Source organism: Lonchura striata, chromosome 4A, assembly GCF_050655825.1.
Source record: "Lonchura striata isolate lonStrDom1 chromosome 4A, ASM5065582v1, whole genome shotgun sequence".
Taxonomy (NCBI): domain Eukaryota; kingdom Metazoa; phylum Chordata; class Aves; order Passeriformes; family Estrildidae; genus Lonchura; species Lonchura striata.
This window is the reverse complement of record NC_140742.1, coordinates 8,662,447-8,680,697: the sequence shown is the minus strand read 5'-3', so window position 1 is coordinate 8,680,697 and position 18,251 is coordinate 8,662,447. Positions and strand designations below refer to the sequence as shown.

Sequence of the window (18,251 nt, the reverse complement as noted above, 5' to 3'; positions counted from 1 at the left end):
GTGCCATCAGGATGCCCACTGCATGGCTGCTGTACACACCACGGTGAGGACTGTTCCCATTTCTCTTCTGTTTTCTGCCTAAAGTCAGCGGAGTTTAATATACACAGTCTGACAGCATTTACCATAACAAGCACATCCCCTGGACTGTGCAAGTAAGGCAAGCTGTGCTTGTCAGCCTTGAGCAGCGCTCAGACACGCAGCTCTTGAGGTGCTCACACTCAGACAAGTATTGCTCTGCATTCCCCAGGGAGTTTTTTTTTAAAAACCTTTAAAAGTGGGAATGAATTAGACATCTCTTCTCTGGTTCCCACAGGTTTGTGGTCCCTGAGTTTCATATTTAAATGGGTCCCAAAAGCAAGCTTTGTGAAGTTTTACCTTCATAAAATTCCCCAATCCCCTATCTTAGCCCTTGTCATTTGGAATGCAGCCCAGATGTGCTACAATGCTCATACACCTTGAATTTCTCCTAGTTTTAAGGAAGTTGTCCTAGTTTTCTTAGGAAATCTTCGTGGTCTTTGCCCAGTGTTGAAATATATTTTAGTCATACAAAAAAGCAGACCTGGTGCTTCTGGATAAAGGGCTGGCCTGGAAGGATATGAACTTTGAGGGGTCATTTCAAGAGTCAATCTTTGCTGATATTTTGTATATGTACAAATATAGTATTCGTATATGTTCCCAGTATCTCTCTTGAGATGCAGAAAATTCCAAATGTAGAGGACAGTCTCGATCTTCAAATGGGCCACATGCCATCCCAGCTGATTGGTGTATTCCAAAACAGCTGGAAGTGCAGTATCCCTGCAGGTCCTGAAGGAGCATTAGAGGAGGGGATTCCCATGCCTCCCACACCCATCACTTTCCCAGACTTCATGGCAGATCCAGAGCCAACATGCTGGCAGCAGGGGTGGGCTGTGGCAGTGTGAGTGTAATTGCTGCCTGTGTGGATTAATCTAATAATCGTGCAATTATGCAATCATGACACTTGCGTGACTGCATTGTCTGCATGGTGCATGGAAATGATATGATGATTACAAAGCCATTATCCAGTATAGCAGTGTGCCTGTGAAATCTAGTGCCCTCCCTGCACTGTTGATAGTATCTGCACTCTGCACAAGGGGTGGCTCTTCCTGGAAGGTTAGTGATGTTTGCTTACTTTTATCTGTTACCCTTTGCTGTGAAAAATGTAACCCGTTTCCTCAATTTAGGCTTTAATGATTTTCTCTAACTACTGGTCTTCTCTTGTAGTGCAAAGAGATTTCCTACAGGATTTCCATTTTAACATGGTCTTGCCATTGCTGCTGTATCAGTAGTGTTTTCCTGTCATCTTTCTATTCACATGTGCTTAGGTAGTGACTTGGAAGATCCATTTATGGACTGTATCTGAATTCACTTGGTTATGGCATCTGAAGAAAGGAAGAGCAGATAAAAGGTTTTCTGTGATATTTTTAAAGGAACTGTAGAATTTAATCTAATTTCTGTAACTTATCAAAATTAGTATACAGCAACATTTCTTGCTGTAAGAAGTCAAAGAGAATCACTTGTTTGAATCACAATTGACTGGACATGGTCATGCCTAATTTTGTCGGCACAGAATTTCATTTATTTCAGTAGGACATAATTTACACATAAAAAGATTGGTCATTTCATATAAAAAGTTTTCAAGATGTATTTTATATGACAAATGGTAATTGCTTAATATTTTTCCATTTCCTGAATTAAGATTTTCTGATGATTTTACTGTAAATGAGCTACTGCTGTTTGGAGCCCAGTGACTGTTTGGAGACTTCCAAAAGCAAATCCAGACTGAGGAAAAACAAAATAAGGCCTGAAAAGTAGTAAATCTTTAAGAATGACAGTAATCTGGTATTTAGAAGAAACTGTCCAGTATGGAGACTACTTTGTGTATTAAACTTAAGTGGGGAAAGGAGCTGGTTGAGCATAGATGTACAGAGGGCTGATTTATTTCAGCCTTGTGATGTTTTGGAGCTTGGGGCCTTTGGGGTTCGGTGCTGTCAGGTGGAGGCATTGCTAGAGGATGCCTTCTGTCTAAAGTCCATGCCTGGTGATTGTGCCCTGCTCAGGCTGTGTGCAGCCAGTGCCAAGGACAGCACGATGGAGGATGTGTGGATGTAGCATCAGGGAGTATGTGCTGTGTGGCCTGATGTGTTTAAGCAAAGAGTTACTGTACAGGAGTGAGACCTGGTCTACAGCAGACAGCTCTGTGACTGCCTGGGTGCTAGACTCGGGGGCAGGCAGAAAAGCAAACAGAATGTTATGGGTTATTAGGACAGAAATAGGGAACAAAATAGAGAAACACTCATGTGCCACCGTATCTATGTTGCTCCAGCACCTTGAATATCTCATGTGGTTTTGGTGCCTTTTTAGCAGAAAGAGTAGGATAGAGTAGGAAAACCTTATGGGAGGGCTACAAGCCAGTTTGGGGCAGGGATCCAAGAGTTGTAAGGATGCGTCCTAGGCAAGCAGGGAGGGAATTAGGAAAGACAAACCTTGGCTGTAATTGAACTGGGGAGATAGATTTCTTCCTGCCATTTTGTCTGTACAGCTGTTGGGCTCCCCTCCCTTATTCCTGTCTGCTGCTCTGCAAGGACACTGCTAATGGTGTCATAGGAAACCAAACTCCCCTTTCTTCTTCTGTTCTTTCCCTCCCTACACTGATTTCTCCCAGCTCAAGCCTCCCCTTTATTGAGTGCTGTGCACTTTCCATACTTTCCCCCATGAAGTTGCCATCCCAGTTGGGGTGCCTGACTGTGGAGCAGCTCTGTAGGGTGCTCTGTGTAAACCCACCCAGGCAGCACAGAAAAGCCATGCAGGGCCACACAGCACATCTGTGCAGTCAGCATGGCAGTGGCAGGAGCAGGTCTTTGTTTCCAGACAGCATGGATGAGCTCAGAAACCTTCCCCAGCCACCCTCAGTCAGAGTCTCGCCAGGCTCTGGGGGACAAATCAGACCCAAGTGGGCAATTTGGCATTTTGCAATGGTGCATTTTTGTGGATGGTCAAATGTACTTTGGAGAAGAAAATGCTTGTGGAGAGCCACATTTTACCCAAGTTTTATAATTGAGTTATTACGGAAGTGTGTAAAAAATGGGGTTTAGAATAGAAGTGCTGACACTAGAACAGCACAAACACAGCTGTTATAATATAGTAAATTTGTAAGAAATTGTATAGCTAACAAAGTAGGTCAACAGCTTCAGAGGGAAAACTATTTCAGATGCCAGGCTACTCTATCTTAGAAATCTTGATGTTTTTTCAACATGAGAACAGAGATATTTTCCCTTCTGTGCTAATTCCTGTCATTTTCTCTTTTAAAAATTTTCATGCTGAAAAGTGGAGCTGACCTCCAACTGTGAGTGAATTCCTATCCAGCACGTACAGGTACAGCACAGTGGATCACAGACCAGGAGACGTAAGGAAGACTGTTCCATGCCAAATCACAGGTATCCCACTGTGACAGTGGCCAGTCATGGCTGGATGTTAACAAGGGTGAGAGGGCAGCTGGCTTTTGCAGCAGTTTTATCAGAGCAGTCTCCAAGACAGAAACAACTCTTATTTCTTAGAGACTTCTTAAATCAGAAGTGCTTCTTTTGTACCTAACAGCCCTTATGGTACCCATTAATTTGTCCAGTATCTCTGTAAACTTTTTCAGACATTCAATAGATTCCTGTGGAAAGCAATACTAGCACTTGGGAAGGGACTTGTGACTTGATTTACCTAATTTCTTGCCTGGGCAATGCCTCTGTGCTCATTCTGGACAGGCAGTCCCTGCCCTGCCCTGCCCTGCCCTAGCTGTTTTTTGCTTTTCCTGCTCAGTTTGGAGTTCTTTGTTCAGCCATGATGGCTTCTGCACTTTGGGGTGGGCTGTTTTTGTCCTCCACTGAGGTAATTCCTGGAGATCATCCAGTTCATGTGCTCCTGGTTCCCCTTCAGAGAAGCTTCTGATTCTCTGAAGGGCAAGAGATCAGTTCTCCAAGAAGCAATTAATGTATTTAGCACTGCATGTCATTTAAGCCTCTGAAGTGCTAGTAGTCTGGGTTTTCCTCAGGTATTCTTTATTGCTGCTCCCTAAATATGCCTTTGCATTTTATTGCATGTTCCAGCTCTTGAAAAGACTGCTCCATCTCCCTTCAGCTGGGGAGTCCCCAGGACCCCAATGCCCTCTGAGGGAGATGTCCCCCAGCAGCAGTGATCAGAAGAGCAGGATGTTTTCTGATGAACCAGAAGATTATTAAGAAAACTCCCCATGATTTACAACTCAGAGCAAATTATTCTTCCCCTGTTTCTCCCTCATTCTTGGAAGTGTTTACATTGCTGTAAGTGAGCTAACCAACATTCATTTCTATTAGCTCATAACAAAGCTGACGACTTGAATACTTTTCTCAAGCCCATTTATCTGGACATCTCTGGTCCCTTGGGACCCACCTCAAGTGTCCACTTTCCAGTTTGCTCTCCTGCTTGCCCATCTGGCTTACAGCCCCATGTAGCTACTTAGACTTACTGGGTTTAGTGAATGATTACTGCCAAACTGTTCTAGGGGACAAGGTTAGTCCAAATACTAAGTACAGCCATTAGACTTTCCGTGAACACTTTCTTGTGATTGCATTAAAAAATATTGCTGCACAAAGGTGGCACTTCTCAGTCTCTCAATCCATCTGCACCTCTGTTTAATTTCAGTGCCTTGATTCTCATCTTCCTTGTCCCATTTGACTTTCTCTAGTTTGCTCGTGGCATAAAGGTTTTGAGGTGTTTTTCTTGCCCTCCTTCAACCTTCCTGTATATTTCCATTGCTTTCCAATGTGTTGCTTTGGGATGTGTCACTGCTGCTGGGAAGGTTCAGCAGGGATTCCTGCCTGGCTCAGAACAGTGTATTTATAGGTGCAGCTCTTCTTGGGAACCTCCAGTTCTGAACACATAAATACCAATGGTTCCTTAACTGACAAGTTTATTACTTAATGTCATAATTCCCATGAGAAGGAACTTGAGTGCTGAAGTGATAACAAGATTGGGACCACTGGTAAGATTTTAAGAAATTCTGCCTTCTCAAAAGTGATCTATTTAATGAGGAAGCAAAATTCAGCTGTTTTTTGATGGGTTAAAGACTCAATGTTGCAATCACTCATGGCAGTGACACTTAATTGCTCTGTGGAGCCTATGATCTTATGATGATTTGGGACTTTTTAAGCAGCATCCAATTTAATTCAGAATTTTTCTTTTTATTTAAGCATTTCAAAATATCTAGTATTTTATGACAGAGGAAACAATGATGCTTGTTGTATTTTCTATATTGTGGCTTGAGCTTGTCATGCCATTTTGAAACAATTTCTTCTCAAAACAAAATTATCTCTTAAAAAAAAATACTGCAGGATTTCCAATTCTTATTTCTTTTGTTGGCAGTCCTTGGATTGCTTTCGTATCTACAAAACTTTCTTTTTTAATTTTTTAAATAAACTGTAAATGACTGTAATTTTGTGATATGCTATGAAAGCTCTGTTCTCTGTGGATAATATTCCTACTATTCACATCTTGTATGCTACCACAATCTGGGAGATTAATATTTCAGTGAAATAGATCTGTTCTTTGCAGAAGCTAATGCCAGTAGGTTTTTTTAGTTTTGTAATAAGCCATTGTTTTGTTTGCACAGAAATGGACCCAGATGTGACTTGCAGTGCCAGTCTCAAAATCCGAATTATTCCATGTTTGAGTCATTTATTTTCATGCTGACTTGCAGTTAGATGTTCACACTATTTTTTTCCTTGGCTTACATAATCCTTATCTAGGCAGCTGACATTGCAATTTAAGTTGCAGCAGTACTTAGCAAGGAGTAGAAAAATGATTGGAATGATATGTTTTAACATTTCAGAGTCACAGGATGTTCAGCTTATGCCGAGTAACTTTATTGATAACGGGAGTGTTACTGAAATACTGACCCTCTTTTTAATAATACAGTAAAGTCATGCTATTATGTGCTACCATGTTTTACCAGTAAAGAATTGGAAAAATTATTTACTCCTTGGTCTAGTAAATAGCTACTATTATAGAGAGAAAAACAAATAGCAAGAATAGAACCTCTTCCTTGCAATGAGATTTATGTTGCACCATCAGTTGTGTTTCAACTTAATGTTCTTTGCTTTGATTTTATATTTGCAAAGAAGTTTGTTCACAGAGAATGTAATTTTATATACATGATGTACAACAGGTAATGAAAGACTAATATTCAGTACATCAAGTACAAATAACGTACTAGAATTGACTCATCAACATGAACAAGCATTTTGGCTGCATGTAAGTTTTAAAGGCAGGCAAGCAGTGGCTGATTAAGAGCTTACTAGAAACCTTACCAAAGTTGTGAGTGAGTCAGTAAACTGGGACCATTCTTGCCCAGACCATCTGGGTCAGGGGCTGCGAGCAAAATGAAATACTTATTTTTGAACTGAACACTCCTTTGCAATGTGTGGAGAATATACCCTTTCATGTGTGAAAGCCTTGAGCTCAGCCTTAGTCATCCATCACTTCACCCTGCCCAGCTGGAGAGCAGCTTTACAGAAAAGGACCTGGTGGTCCTGGTGGGCACCAAGTTGACCGTGAGCCAATAAATGTGCACTTGCCAGAAAGAAGTTCAGTGGTACCTTGGGCTGTGCTAGAAGCATTGCCAGCAGGTTGCAGGAGGTCATCCTTTTTCTCTATTGAGCACTTGTCAGGCTGCACCTGGAGGGCTGTTCCCAGTTCTGGGCTCCCAAGTGCAAGACAGACATGGAGATACTGGAAAGAGACCACCAAGGGGCCACAGTTGAAGGGACTGGAGCATCTTCCATGAGGAACAGCTGAGGGAGTTCAGACAGTTTAGCCTGGACAAGGGGAGGCTTAGGGAGATCTTATCAGCATGTGTGAATACCTAAACGTACTGGCTCTCTGCTGTAGAAGGGGCAGAGCTCATGAGTGACTAAGAAGGTTCAAAATTAATTTTGAAATTGTGAGTATCATTGAACTGTATGAAAGTAATGAATCCAACTTGTTTGGAAACCTGTACATGTCATGCTAGAATCTGTATTTGTGGCTTGAGTGTGTGTTAATGCTGCTATGGACAATGGGCACTCCACTCATTTTCTGAATCTCAGATACTGTACTGAAGTGTGGAGTTTGAGTAGTACTTAATCAGTAATAATCATAATCGAGATTGAATTTTAATGAAGCTCAGGATAATTAGTCATTATCAAATGGCTTTGGTTGAGGGCATGTAAAATGCCTGACAGCCCAAAGCTGTGTTCCTCTAAGTTTCATTCAAGAACATTTAGCACATTACTTAAATGAGCAGTTTTTGGCCTGTAGCTCATTTGCAAATAGATTTTGAGCAAGTTTATGATGGGTCATGTGTAGGTTGGGAGAGGTTTATGTTGTCAGCATCTGATATATTCAATTCAGACCTGAGGTATAAGATGGGCGGAACTCTGAATTTGCAAAAGTACGCATAGTTTGTGTCAGAGGGGTTGTATCCAGGTTCTTTGCATCCCTAGGGTGCTGGGAGAAGATGCAGCAGAACAAAACAGAGACCCACTGAGATTTTTGAATAACCATTTGGATCTGCTAATTGCTGCTAAAATGAAATTTTACAAATAAATTTTTGTGGGACTGATGAATTTGTGAAAATCATTCCATAAAATCAATTGAGAGAGTGCCACAAAGGACACCATGGGAGCTGGGAAGGCGTTCAAAGATGTTTGAACAGATGCCCAAATGTCACCCACATTACCTAGCAAAAAAAGTACCAGGAGTAAGGAAAACAGGTAGTGTATCTGAACAAGGATATGCAAAGTAAGGAAGGGAAAAAAGATCTTTATGTTTATAGCGTAAACATTGCGATTATTGCAGACTAAAACAGTAATGGGAGATAAGTGTGTGCAGAAAGATGGCCAGTGAAGTGTTGGTGTGTTACTGGGATTGTGTTTGCAGATCTGCTGGGGGATGGATCTGTTTGCTGGGTGAGATGCAACATACAGCACTGTCTATGCTTGTTCTGGGGAAAATTATGCCATATTTCAGGGAAAAAAAAAGCCTTCTAACAGGGACAAAGTGGCCTTCTGGTTTCAGTTCCTCAGAAACTGGATGATCTCCCATCTGGTCAGCTGCAAAGCAATTTTGGGAAGTTTTCTGCACTGACTAGAGTTTTGGCTGAAAATGTGAAATGAGCATTCACTGCAAACATGAATCTCTGCAGTCCTTCTGGGTCAGGGAGAGGGTAGATAATGCTGTAAAGAAGCAGGGCTGAATGCCTCTGCATGGCCCACAACCCCCAAATTATTGTTGAATCAAGTACTTGGAAAAAAAGGATTATATAGGGCATTAAGGAAGATGCAATAACAAGATCAAGGGAAAACATGAATCAAGGAGTTGAAATTTGCTGGCCTGTTTGGAAAAGACATTTTTTCCTATTATGGGTAAATAAATTTTTAGGTTTTTAAGTTTTTTTGGACCCTGCATAAGATTAAAAGCCACTAAGAATATTCTTTGCTAAATGAAATCTCTCTTATTTTTCACTGTTGGAATATCTGAATAAACTCTCACTGTGTTCTTTAGATTCTATTTCTCTCATTTTTCTTAAAATATTTCACTTACAAGTTTAGTGGATTGAATAATGTCTATTTGAAATGAAAAATTGAAACCTGCTGCTTGATAAGTGCAGAGAAGCAGTGCTTTGTTTGCATTTTCCAGATAGTTTCCATTTTTTCTAAATAAGAATGTGAAAGTGGATCTGATGCTGTGAAAATCAGCTGTGCATTTGTTCATCTGATGGGAAATGCTACAGGGGAGTTATTTTTGACCTGTTCTGAAGGAGGGGTATGGAGATCATTCAGAGCACGCATGTTTCTGAGGCTGGAGCCTTTCCCTGGGAGCCAGCTCTTTGATTTTGTATTCATATGTGCTTCAAAGGACCATAGCAGAAATGGTAGAGTTTCAAGGATTTTGTATTTATTTTTATTTTTAAAATCATGCTCAGTGTAATCCAATTTGTCTTGTCTGTCTTTGGATTCTTATAGGGCAATGGTGGTGATGTGGGTAAGGCAGGCAGACATTAACTCATCTCTCATTTAAAAGTAGGGATATCAAATGCACAGATGTATTAAAGTCACACTTCAGCATCTTATCTAATTTTTATGGTTAGTTATTGCTGTAACTACCTCAACAGAAAGGAAAGAGAAAATTGGTATGGCTTCTAAAATCAATGAGCCATTAAATAGGTGACAATAATCTTGATATAAACTTGGAATATTTATTTGGCACACAAAATGCCTCTAGAGAGCATTACCATTTCAAGCTGTTCTCTAAATGCCAAGTGTTTATCCCCTGCCCATGAAGTTCAAGGGCAGCCAGCCCTGATGGGCTCACCCCAGCCCTGCTCCCGTGGGCCATGGATCGTGTCTCTTCCTGCACATTTCTGTGTGTCTGTGCTTGCTTTTGGGATTTTCTGTCTTCACTTCTGTGTGAACAGCTGGGGCAGTGACATTCTGCCAGATTATACCAACTGGTGTAAAGGCCCCCGCTTTATTTCTTACACTGCATTTTCAGGTGTGACTTCGCTGTCATGCATAACACAAGGAACATGATCTCCACTGCACTCTGCCAGAGAAGCCTTTTTAGACTGGCTGTGAGCAACAGCTTGGGTTTGGTTTTCTGGTTGGTTTGTCTTTGGTTTTTCTAGCTGATGTTCTTCTTTGTCCCAAGTGCCACCTGTAATAATTTCTGATTTTATTGCACTGGAGAACATCTGTGCCCACAGAGGGTGCTCAGCTGGCACCATTCTTTGGTTTACATTGTAGAATGTATTTCCATTTTGAGCTTGATGTTTCAGGGAAAAAACATCTGGACAAAGAAAAATAGGACAAAATATTGAGATGGCAAGTAGAATGCTATGGATTGTCCAGACAAGTAGAGTTGGTGGAATCAAGGGTGGATCTCATGGTATCTGAACCACTATGACCTGGTGGCCTGACCAAGTTTGATTATGTTGACAGCAAGTGCTGTCTAAGGTTGTTTTCTGTTCTTGATTTTTGCACTGTTGTCCCTGTTTCACTCCCAGTTTACAAACTTGTTTCATATTGATAATAATTGTGGGGTTTATGTTGTTCTTAGTTGGAGCATTGAGCCTCTACATTATGCTGCCTGATCTTCTAGAAGTGAGACAAGACAGCATAACCAAGACTCAGAACTGAAATCATATGCAACTGAGATTGATCCTTTCCCCCCAGAAAATAGGAATTTTAACCTCTCAATATTGTTTACATGGAGATAGACAAAAATGTTTAATGCAAAAACCAAATCATATAAAGAAAACATTATATTTAATTCTCCTACAGTGCTAAGTTTTCAAAGCCTTTCTCCCTTGCCCTGAAAGCATTTTCTCATGTGTTTGTTGTGCTCTGTTGTTGAAAATCTACCCTGGGAACATGCAGAACCCCTTTATTAAGTTGCCAAATCATTTTAGCAATTTTATTTTCCACATCTGGTTTTTAAACCTCTTTGAAAAGCAGCCAGGCCTGTGAAAAGAAGTCATGAATTGCAAATGTGTGTGTCCCTGAAAGTTACCTCACATTTTAAACCTAGCACTGCTGCTCTGGCATGGTGCAAACAATGCCTGCACTGAGTGATGCTGCCAGCAGCCCGGTGCTGGAGGCTGCAGCTGCAGAGCTCTGCAAGCAGTGTGGCTCAGGTAGGAAAATTCACTGCAAGGGCATCTCTGATTAAGTGCCTGTGTGCTGGGGTAACCTCAGAGACAGGTTGCTTTTATCATCTATTTCTCTTGCTGCTTCTACTCACTCCCTGGTCTTCTCAGGGAGGGTTTTCAAATGCTTTTTCTTCAGATACTGGGTTTACAAATGTTTACTTTACAAATATTTAAAGTAAATACCTGCTCATCAATAGTTTCCACTATGATTCCTTCCAAACAAAACCCTCATTTTCTTTCTGTGTCATGAGATGACACAGTGATGCCAGTCAGGCCCTGTAACACACAGCAGAAGATATGTATGCCCACAAGCCCTCTCTGCCACCATGGAGGAGCAAAGGAACAAAACAAAGGACCTGAAAACCCCAATTTCAGCTGAAGTGGCTTACTGATCACCTCCACTGCCTGCCCAGAGCTCCATTCAGAGCTCAGAGAAGCACAAACCTCTCCTCTTGCAGAGTTGATTGTTGTGCCTTTTGATATGTTGGGACAAAGGAATTGCTTCTCGGCTTGCTGTTGTGTGGTATAAATCTGTGCTGTGGTTCGTAGATGATTCATTAAGCTGCAACCATAATAACCAAAACTCTTAAAATCTGAAAGCAGCTTTGACCTCTTTATTACTGTACAGAGGTTGCTAGTACAGCTAGTACTAGTGTGTACATTAGCAATTAAGAAGTCAGAAAAAGGGAGACATGAACAATAGTCCAGCTGTTCGACAGAAATAACTCTTAAGATCAGTATGTATTTAGGTGCTTCTTTAGTACTTAAATTGCTCTAATGAATAATGTTCTTGTGGTAGAATTGCCTTGTTAGGTAATAAAAATTCTTTGGGAAACCCCCAAGAAGAAGACTTATCAAGTTCCAGGCAAAAATTAAACATAGATTATTTTTAATGCATCAAATTAAACTTAATCATACTTTAGGAAATACGTAATGTTTCTCAGAAATAATTTAAATCCCAGTGCTGGTTTTTGTACAAGGTGGTTTCATACTGAAATGAGTTGCAGTACAATAGAAGTTACTGCCAACATATAATTTGTGAAATTCAAAAAAGTGTTAGCATATCATTTAGATAATGAAACCTTTACACCCATCTAGATTTGTAAGTACCAACTTGAGCAGAGGAAATGCTATTTCAGGGCTATTATATTAAATTATATACATTTGCTGGGGGTTTTAGATGGCTGTATGTTTAATTTACAAGCTTTTCATTCCAAGTTTTTCATTTTTTCTTAGCAATTAAGTGGTTTAAAAGATTACAGATAGTAGTGTTAAAATCAAGTGCACATTCACAAGGCTGACCAAGGTCTGAATAATCAAAATAGTCAATAAAAATGAATAATTTCCTAGATATTTTTACTAGCTATTTTTTCTGAATGTTTTAATTGCACTTTCCTCTTTTGAGCCACCATCACTCTCCCCTTTTCCCCCATTTGATTTAAGAGCAGCAGCTGAATATCTTGCTGCAAGTGAGAGCAGAGGGAGGAGTGAAGCCCTCAGCAGTCTCTGGCTGTGGCAGTGCTGGTCAGAGGTGTCAGCTCAGCCCTGCCACTCGTTCTTCCATGGACATTTGTTCTTCTTGGGTCCATCCAGCTCCACCATCTGCTGAAGATTTTTTGCTGGGGGGTTTTCACAGAGCAGCCTTGTGGTCTGACTTCTCCATTCAGTGCCAGGATGTGTCCAGGAGCTGCTGGCCAGATGTTGCAGTGGGGGCACATCTGGCTCCCAGAGGACACACCTGTGGGGCTGTGTGAGTCACAGTCACCCGTGGGGAGCACACAGCTCTCTTGCTGCCATCTGCCATGTCACTGCCCCAGCAGGCAGGCAGCAAGTCCTGCCGCATGGTCTGAGTCATGGGATCTCTCAGATTCAGTAAATACAGGGTTTCCAGGTACAGCTGACACTGGTTTGATCTGTTGTTTCCAGCACAGTCTGGTAGTCTCACAGGCAGCTTTGGAAAGGATCTGTGAAAGATGATACATTTTCAAAAATCTCATGTGTTGAAGTCTATGCTTGGAAAGTACTAAGAACTCAGAACTAAAAAGATAATTTATTGAGTCTTTTCTGTAACTGTTGGATACTTAAATATCCTAGTGATAGATGCCTAAGAAAAAAACGCAAAACAAAGGGTTCAGGAGTTAGAGTCTGCAGAATTGTTTGTAAAGTCCTGGGAGATTCTCAAACACAAGTGAGAATTTGCAGCAGGTTTTGTTTATTGTAAGCAATCTCTTTATGGCCGAGTTTATTTTTATGGACTTGCTGCATTGTTTGCTTGTTTAAAATAGTTTCTGAAGGTAAAGCTGAAGCTTGTAAAGTGGTAGAAAATTTTCAGCCTAGGGAAAAAAGGAGGAAAGTTTCAGCAGTGCTCAACCCTCCAACTCCTAGGGCTTTTGAAGTGAATGGCCACTACTGGGGTCCTGGCATCATTGCAGACTGGTTCTAAAAATGGTAAATGTTTTTGAGATGCCTACACCTCATTTAATGGGTTTTGTGCATGTTGAATGCGAGTAGTTGTCTTGAAGTGATTTGTGATGATAGTCTATTCCATGATCCTCTGCTTTATGCCCAAAAGTATTGTCTGTATCTGAAGACTTGGGCCCAGGAGTGTGTGGGGCCATGGAGGAAGGAGCCTTGGGCTTTTTGGCAGGAATTTGTGAAGCCTCACTGCTCAAGTACTCTGTGATGCAGTGCAGTTGGCCAGCTTGGTTTTGCTGGCCCAGGCAAAAAGCTTTTCCCTTCCTGGCTTAGAGAAGCTGCCTTGAGGTGGACTGAAGAGCTGCTGGTCCAGGGCTGGAGGAGTGGGACTGGTGGGAGCAGGGCTGGTCTGCTCCAGCCCCAGCCTTGGAAAGTCAAACCAGGGAGAGAAAACACAGAGAGGCTCCAGCCAGGCTGCTCTGTCTGCTGTGATGAGGAGGTTGACACCAGAGAGTCTCCAGGTTTTTGCCTCGTGCTGGAACTCCTTCATGGAAGCTCCACTTCTTCAGAGTGAAAGCCCATCTTCCACTACATGTCAAGAAGGGGTATTTCTTCAACACTTTCCACATTCTTCAGGCATTTTTGGGCCTTTGTTCATGTGTGTGTGTGTTCCTCTGTGTGTGTGGGGTGAGTTCTGATAGTTCAGTGTTGAGCATGTTACTTACTATTTTTCCCTTGCCTTGTGGCAATGTGTTGTTAGTAAACCATTGGATTGTTTTTGGGTTTTTTTGTTTTTTTTTTTTCACTTTCCTCTATTAGTATTAATTTTCTATTGGTGGAGGGGGATTGTTGAAACTCTTTAGAGGAGACTACTCATTGCAGGGTGTCTTCTCCTAAATTTGTCCCAAAACTGAGGCAGTAGTGTTAGTGTGTGTTCCAGCAGAGCTAAGAGTTCAAGATTGCCCACAAATAAAGAAACTTTGAAGAATGAATGCAGTAAATGAATGAATGCTGTTTTAGTACCAGAACCAGGTGACATGGCTGTACCTGCTCATTTCTGGTGCTATCTTTGCCTTCCAATGCTGTTAAGAGCCCATCTTGGATGTATCATGGCACTTCAGAATCTGCCCGAGTAGGAAATGGTCAATAAAATGAGAAGGAGCTAATGGATACAGTGCATTTCCACAATCCTCATAAGTTGTCAATTTGAACATGGTTATTTCTGTTAGTATCATTGATGTGCTGTCAGCATTTTTTTAAGTCATCCCCCTTCTAAGGAAGGATTTCCTTCTGTCTAACAGCTAAAATAATTTTGAATCCTAGCACAAACCACAGCACTCTGTTTGAGGTCATTAATTTTTATTTTATTTGAAGAACCATAAGGTGGTCAAAAGATTGAATCATTAAAGCAAACATAGTGCAGAGATATTTCAGGAAAGGATTTCTTGTTCTTGTAATTTCATCTTCCAAGAGAAAAGGAGTGATTTGCAAGGATGCACTTTCCTATTCATACTCAAAGTAAATGCATTGCAGTGTTTCATAGTCAGACATCAGTGCTCAGTGTCTCATGGAGAGAAAAAATGTTGGGAAATAAATGTGGAGATGCAAAGTCCTTTGTCCAAAGATGCACAGTGGATTGAGAGAGCTTCTGGCGTGTAATCAGGTCATGGACCCTCGTGTGGTGTTTTGTCTCTGAATTGTGTATTCAGCTGTGAGCCCTGGACTTGGTCCATCCCTTCCTCCTCCTCTTCTTCATCCACAGCTCCCAGTGTCCTGGTGCTTGAAGCCAAAATGTGGCTGCTGACACTGCAGGGGTGGTGGAAGAGGGGACTGGTCACCATGGATTGGAAGAGAGAGCATGGAGATGCCAGATGCACACATGGCTCATGCCATCATGGCTGGGCTATGCAGTGACATTTTGAAGAACTTACCATCCTGATTTCTCTGTTTAATCTTTATTTTGTTTTGTTTTTTGGAGGGCAATTGTGTGTGAGAATGAATTGGGAAATAAAACTGGCTCCTGCAGAGCACACTGAGTACATCCAGTCTGTCTGGGCAGAGCACCATTGGTAACTACCTTCAAAGAAAGTTATTTTACTTCCTTTTGAACCATCTCTATAGTTGGTCATAAAGAGTTTTTGACCTTATGTCAAAAATCCACCTACCAAACTTCCGAAAGTGCTCCCAGAGCAGCAATGTAACAGGGGCTGTGACAATGCAAGAGGAGGAACTCCAAAAAGGTCCCGAAAGGGTTTTGTGAAATGCATTGTGGTGGATTGTTTGAAGCTGTTAGAACTGATCTATAATAGTTGCACTCTTTAGAAGCTCCTGAAATCCATTCATGTTTACAAGATGAGACATGAATTTCAAAAGTCTTTTTTTTCCTCTTCATTTTAGCTCCTGCGTTAATAAGCACGGCTCCTGCAGAGAGATGAGCACTCCTGAGGTCAATGATATGTCTTTAATGTCACCTGCCAGGATAATCACCTGTGCTGAAGTTCACCTTGACCCAGAGGGGTGTGCAAAGCCCTCACATTAGGGTAGTCCAGTGGAAAAACCCCAACTTCTTTAGGATAATCCGCCACAAAATGCCTGGAATGGCTGGGGAAGAACCACTGCCATGTTATCAGGTGGGAGACTGATGCATTTGGGTAAATTACAAGGTAGTGTTGCTAAAAGAAGTGATGAAGATCTCCACAAATGGGATATCTAAGAGGTATCACACCTCTGGGCTGGGTTTCATAGAATAAAGGGAGAAATTTGTGTAAGATTAGGCTCATTTGCTAGAACTTTGTGGAAAAAGAAATCAGCCTTTTATACATAGAATTGTAAGTATTTTTTCCAGTACTAGCTGAAGGTGGCTTATTTAGCTTGCTGGTACAAGTAGCCCTCTGAGAAGTGGGTTACCTAAACTGTAGGAAAATTACTGGAAATAAACTATCTACTATTATAAAAATCCATTAAAACTTTAATATGGAATTTAAGAACCACTTCAATAATCTTCAACTTTTGGCTTCAGGTATTTGGCAGACTGACTCAAACACATTCTTAGATTCTTAGGCAAATATTTTTCATGTTTGTGTTATTATCATCATTTGCAAATGAATAGTTGGAATCTTGTTTTGTGGTAGCATAGATTAATAAAAACTGTAGTACCCTGAGACAGCACTGACAGCTTTTAAAAAGGTAGGATGTGGAACCAATATTGCAAGAGGAAAGCTAATTACTATTAATTAAAGGTAGGCAAAAATCATAGACTTCAGGTCACAACCTAACAATGTCTCCAAGGCTTCTGTGGCTTTTTCATTAAAATGAAATTTCAGTAAAGCAAAACTGATTCTGCAAAGAAATCTGGTAGTCTTATCCATAGTTCCTCAAGCAAAATTTTCATTAGCTTCACTGTCATGAGCATGAAGACTGTAGTTCATAAGCTAAAAAGTGTAAATATTATTTGCTTTAAATTTTTGTCCTAGATCTAGTAAGTTTGACACTAGGAATAACTGATTTGAGAAGGTGACTAGAGAGCAAATATTTATTGTTCCTCATTATAAAAAACCCAGAAGGCACTTGGTTAGGACTGAGACAGCAGATTTAAATTAGTAAGAGCAGTATGTTTTAGACAAGTATGAGGGTAAATTGTGGTGCTCATTGCCACTGTGTGTTATGAAGATCAAATATATGGAGGGGTTAGAAGTTCATTGGCTGAGTTAATGGGGGATAGATATGTCAAAATCTGTTAAACATGGTGCTCTGAGTCCAGCTCCTGCTTTGGGAAGTCCCAGGGCCTGTAATTCTGGCAGCGAGGAGGCTCTGCCAGTCCGTGCCCACCCCTGGGGCCTGGCAGAATCCTGAGCTGGGGCACTCACAGTGGGCAGCATGTCCCTGTGCATGGGGCTGAGCCCTGCACCACTCAGTGCAGGCTGCTAAAGGCTCCTGTGCATGGGGCTGAGCCCTGCACAGCTCAGTGCAGGCTGCTAAAGGCTCCTGTGCATGGGGCTGAGCCCTGCACCTCTCAGTGCAGGCTGCTAAAGGCTCCTGTGCATGGAGCTGAGCCCTGCACCTCTCAGTGCAGGCTGCTAAAGGCTCCTGTGCATGGGGATGAGCCCTGCACCGCTCAGTGCAGGCTGCTAAAGGCTCCTGTGCATGGAGCTGAGCCCTGCACCTCTCAGTGCAGGCTGCTAAAGGCTCCTGTGCAGCTGCAGACCTGCAGCCTGGGTGGCTTCCCCCCGAGTTGTCAGCTGGGTGTTAACTGGGGCTGGCAGTGAGGGACTGGTTGGGAGGGAACGTTTTGGTTTGAATTGGTCTTGACAACTGATGTGTTCAGCTTCAGCTGAGACAGTGTGCATTTTTTAATTTCCACATGTTCTTACTAATGCTTTTCAAAGGTTTCACTTATGGAAAGTGGTGAAATTCTGGGGAAAATGATGTTTGGACAGTGTATCACTTTAAATGTGTGTTCTGCAATAATTAGCTTATTTAGGTATAGGAACTTACCTCTCTGTACAAACACAAATATTCTGATAATTTGTTGGTGAAGAATACTTTGACAAGCTGTCACAAGAATTTCAGCTTTTTTAGATGCCTTCTATTTTTGTTGCTTCTGCCAGGGGATTTTTTTTAACATGAACAAAATTCCATAAAATGGGGCAGATTTCTTTCTAGAAGATAATTTTAAATGTTTAATTAGATGTAGTGGTTTTCCTCCAGTTGTCACTGCTTCCTTGTTCTTACATTCCTGAGAAAAGATTTTAAAAATAATTAAGTGTGAGTGTATCTGTATTAGCCTTTCCTTGCAAGGGCTTTTGTTTATTTAAATTTGTCAGCTTCTTGTGTTTGTACTGCAGACTCTGCACACACTGTTTCCCACGGGTCACAGACTGGAGGATTATTATTCAGTCCTCACCCTTGGAGTGTGTTTTGGAGAAGCAAAGAGGGCTGTTGGAGATAGACCACAAAGTCATGCCGCAGGTGCTGTGTATGGGATTGCCAGATGAGTAGTGCAAACCACCTCCTCAGCTGCTTTGGAGGAGTAGGAATAGATCCTGACATGGTATCCATCAGCAAGACCATAGGGATGTCATCCAGAGCCTTGATAAATTTAATG

General features: G+C 41.5%; 1 protein-coding gene across 15 annotated transcripts in view; it reads left to right on the top strand.

Moving 5' to 3' along the window:
• IL1RAPL2 (interleukin 1 receptor accessory protein like 2) overlaps positions 1 to 18,251 on the top strand; it is a 410,823-nt gene that overhangs the window by 186,436 nt on the left and 206,136 nt on the right. Inside the window, exon 1 of one of the 15 annotated variants that reach the window (XM_085571064.1) lies at positions 12,536 to 15,777. The exons of the other annotated variants lie outside the window; for them this stretch is intronic. Coding sequence (XP_085427190.1) covers positions 15,768 to 15,777 — 10 coding nt within the window. The 5' untranslated portion in view covers positions 12,536 to 15,767. Of the gene's footprint in view, positions 1 to 12,535; positions 15,778 to 18,251 lie in introns of those variants that run through there. 15 annotated transcript variants of the gene reach the window in all.